The sequence below is a fragment of the Magnolia sinica genome, chromosome 15, assembly GCF_029962835.1.
Source record: "Magnolia sinica isolate HGM2019 chromosome 15, MsV1, whole genome shotgun sequence".
Lineage (NCBI taxonomy): Eukaryota > Viridiplantae > Streptophyta > Magnoliopsida > Magnoliales > Magnoliaceae > Magnolia > Magnolia sinica.
Window position 1 is genome coordinate 13,975,349 of NC_080587.1, and position 4,232 is coordinate 13,979,580.

A 4,232-nucleotide genomic window follows, 5' to 3' on the forward strand; every position below is an offset into this window, starting at 1 on the left:
AAAATCCAAATCTAAAGTGGACCACACCACTGAAGACAGTAGGAATTGATGCTACTAATGAACTTCTTATATTTAGGTGTTATGAATATGTAAGATGGAAAATAAGCCTCACCGTTGGCCCTATGAAAGTTTCACTGGTAGTTTGTGCAATCCCACTGCTTTGTGTAGTGTGATCTACTTGAGCTTTCGATGTGCTCTATTTTGGGCTCATACTCTATAATTATCTGAAAAAAAATCAATGGACAGTGTACATCTAATAAACAATAATAATAATAATAATAAAATCACGAGGGTCTAAGAAAAGTTACACACTCTAAAAGTGATGTTGTGCAGCAGGCAATCCATTTGGAAAAGAAATTCTGCATATCTTGTTATGATGATTAATTCGAAATGACATGGATCAATGAGAAGCTAAGAACTGAAATTTGTCGTGCCTTCAATACAGATGATCCGGACTATAAAAAAAAAAAAAAAAAACAAATACCATCTTATAGTATGGGTGGTAATATAGGTTCGAGTATTTGTGCGAGGGTGTGTGCGTAACAATAATAATAATAATAACTCGGAATTTAAAATCATAGGCAAATGATACGGAAATAGTCCAAAAGCTTGTGCAAAAGTTGGCAGCTGTACCGCAATGACAGTTCTTTATATCCCACCTTCCTTCCTATTCAGGCAGTGCAAACATAGACAATTCCAAGTCCTCCTTCCCTACACAATTTCTCATGGCTGCCATCCTACTCTTTCTTCTCTTTCTCTCCACATCTTCTACTGCAACAGCTCAACCAAAACATACAAACATAACCTTAGAATCTCCTCTCTCAGCCACCACCCAGCCCACTTCATGGCTCTCACCTTCCCGCTTATTCGCTTTCGGTTTCTACCGTGAAGGCACCGGCTTCAAAGTCGGAATATGGTTGGAGACAAGCCCAAACAAGACTATCGTGTGGACAGCCAACCAAGATGACCCTCCTCTTTCTGGCAACAGTACATTGGTCTTAATGAACAATGGTCTCTTTCTAAAAACTGCTGGAGCCCCAGATATGATCATTTCAGGTAATAACTCATCCCTTCCGGTGTATTCAGCTTCGATGCTCGATTCAGGCAACTTGGTTCTCTACAATTCCGATTACAAAAGCATCTGGGAAAGCTTCAATTATCCAACTGACACCATCTTAGGGGGTCAATCCCTTCTTCCGAACTATCAACTATTCTCAAGCGCATCAGAAACTGACCATTCGACCGGGGGCTTTCAGCTGAGCATGCAAACCGACGCAAACCTCGTGTTGTACCCGAAAGACACTAGTCACACTCCTGGCGATGCATATTGGGCAACAGGGACTAATACGCCAGGAAACATCCTGAGACTACAGCTCTACCAAGATGGCTCCCTGTACCTAGTCAATGCAACTGGCTACAATACAAGTTTCGGGGCAAGACGGGCGGTTGCTAATAACGGAAATGTTATCTACCGTGCGACCCTCGACGTTGATGGGATTTTCCGCTTGTATTCCCACAGCTTCACACGGAGCGGTATCTCAACAATGAAGATGGAATGGTCTGCCTTGTCAAATAAATGTAAGGTGAATAGTATCTGCGGGGTTAATAGCTACTGTACTTTGAGTACAGATGACAAACCCAATTGCCTTTGTCTGCCTGGTTTCAATTTCACCGATCCTGATAAAAAATTCGTGGGCTGCAGCAGAAACTTCACACTGGAAGTTTGCATTGACAAGAAAGAAAATTTTACATATGAAACTTCTACAGTGGAGAGTGTGCAGTTTCTCGACAGTTCGTATGCTACTTTATCAATAACTAAAGATGAATGCCGAAAGGTTTGTTTGGACGATTGTAATTGTGAGGCTGCAATGTTTGAAAATGAAAAGTGCATGAAACTTACGCTTCCATTGAAGTATGGGAGAGCAAGCGAATCGGCCTCATCAATCATTTTCATCAAGGTGGGTCATGAAAGTTCCGTGGATGCTATCACCGATTCATTTCCAAATGTAACAAGGATGGTACCTGGTGAAATCAAGAAAGAGCCGCGTGTGAAGATTTTAATCGCAGGTATAGTTCTTGCCGCGTGTTTAGTTGCCAGCATTGCTTTTTCCTGTTTTCTTATTTACAGGAATCGAGCACAAAGCTATAAAAAGATGAAGGATGATAACAATTTGAGCTTGTCTGAGGAGATTGTTCTCCGATCATTTTCTTACAATGAGCTCGTGAAAGCAACTGACAATTTCAAGGAAGAGTTGGGAAAGGGTTCTTTTGGAACAGTTTATAAAGGGTCCTTATACAATAGCAACAGAACGGTTGCTGTTAAGCGACTCGAGAAAATGGTTGAAGAAGGAGAAAGGGAGTTCCGTGCTGAAACCAGAGCAATAGGGAGAACTCATCACAGGAACTTGGTCCGATTGCTCGGCTTTTGTGATGAGGGTTCTTCTAGGCTTCTGGTTTACGAATACATGAGCAACGGATCTCTTGCAAACCTTCTATTCAAGGCCCAAAGCCGACATGATTGGAAAGAAAGAGTGAGAATTGCACTAGATGTCGCCAGAGGGATATTCTATCTACATGAAGAATGCGAGCCTCATATCATCCACTGTGATATAAAACCTCAAAACATACTCATGGATGGCTTTTGGACTGCAAAGATATCTGATTTCGGGTTGGCAAAGCTGCTTATGCCTGATCAAACAAGAACCTTTACTGGCGTTAGAGGGACGAGAGGGTACTTGGCACCTGAATGGCAGAAGAACACACCTATATCATTGAAGGCAGATGTTTATAGCTACGGGATCGTTTTATTGGAAATTATATGTTGCAGGAGGTATATTGAATTAGAGGTTCCAGATAATGAGATTGTTCTCTCTGAATGGGTTTATAGTTGCTTTGTGGGTGGAGAGTTGCGTAAGCTTCTGGGCGGAGAAGAAGTGGAAGGGAAGATTTTGGATAGGATGGTAAAGGTGGGGTTGTGGTGTATTCAAGATGAACCGGCACTTCGTCCTTCCATGAAGAATGTGATTTTGATGATGGAAGGGAACATGGATATACCCATTCCCCCATCTCCCACGTCATCCATGAACATTTCTTTCTGAATCCTGATGGTGTTTTTACTTAAAAGGTGTTGTCTTTCATGAAAATCAATGTAATTTTTATTTACTTGTGGTATCAATCTTGTTTCTCAAGGGATTTTCTTTATCCCCGTGAAGAGTTGTTTGGGCATGCATGATCGGTTACAGTATTAATTACGTTTAATCTAAACAAATAAAAATAATGTTCTAATTAAACACATTGTATGTAAATTTTGTAAGAGTGTTTAATCTTACATCATACTGCTCAAGATCATACACACACACACACACACACACACACACACACACACACTCTGCACAATTCAACTTTTACCACGTGGAACTTTATTGGGCCCACATGATTTGTGTTAGATCTACACTGTCCATCATTTTCCAAATTATTTTAGAGAACCAGCCCAAAAACAAAGGCACATCCAGAGAATCTTAGTGTTTTTTTTTTTTGGCAAAAGAAGGGCCATGCCCCTATATCTTTGGGAGAGAATCTTAGTGCTTGTGCCTTTCCTTTTTTGATTGATGGGCCTGTGTTTCCTTTTTGTTAACAGGACCATCCTTACTTCTACATTTTCTTATCTGCATATATATGAAATGACCTTTGGCTAAAAAAAAAAAATAATAATAATAATATAATAATAAAAGAAGAAGAAGGAAGAGGCACATCCAGAGCTCAAGTAAACAACAGCACGTAAAGCAGTTAGGATTGAACGACGTCGACTAACTTCAAAACCTTCCTAAGGTTTATTTGCCTAATAACATCTTCTTAATTTCACAGTCCTAGACAAAGAAAAACACAGATATGTTAGAGCCGACTGTGGCCTGAAGAAGTTTTCAAAAGTCGTCCAATTCTGATTACTTTAGTGTGGCCTTGAGCCGTGGATCTGCCTCGGCCTCATGCCCTGAAAGTATGAAAAATGGACGGACGGTGTCCATCTAACTCATGCATCATGATTGGCTCATGAAAGTTCCATATGTTAACACTGTCTGTTTTCTTCTCTCCGGCAAGCAACCAGATTTCTTGGCCTGTGAAATTTGGATGGGCCTCATGACAGCCTCATGACAATGTATTTCTTAGATCCACACTGTTCATCCATTTTTCAGATTATTCTTGGATATTAGTCTAAAAATCCATAGCTCAAGTGG

The 4,232-nt window shown here is 40.5% G+C and overlaps 1 protein-coding gene across 1 annotated transcript; it reads left to right on the plus strand.

Annotated features, from left to right (window-relative positions):
* The first annotated feature begins 623 nt into the window (after window positions 1–623).
* Window positions 624–3,100, plus strand: LOC131227654 (G-type lectin S-receptor-like serine/threonine-protein kinase LECRK2). Its single transcript, XM_058223454.1, has one exon. It carries the CDS (start codon window positions 726–728, stop codon window positions 3,096–3,098), a length of 2,373 nt encoding a protein of 790 aa, XP_058079437.1. The 5' UTR covers window positions 624–725; the 3' UTR covers window positions 3,099–3,100.
* The last annotated feature ends 1,132 nt before the right edge of the window (window positions 3,101–4,232 follow it).

Bases quoted from the DNA above. Each gene is read 5' to 3' on its own strand.
- LOC131227654 (XM_058223454.1), top strand. From the start codon at position 726: ATGGCTGCCATCCTACTCTTTCTTCTCTTTCTCTCCACATCTTCTACT.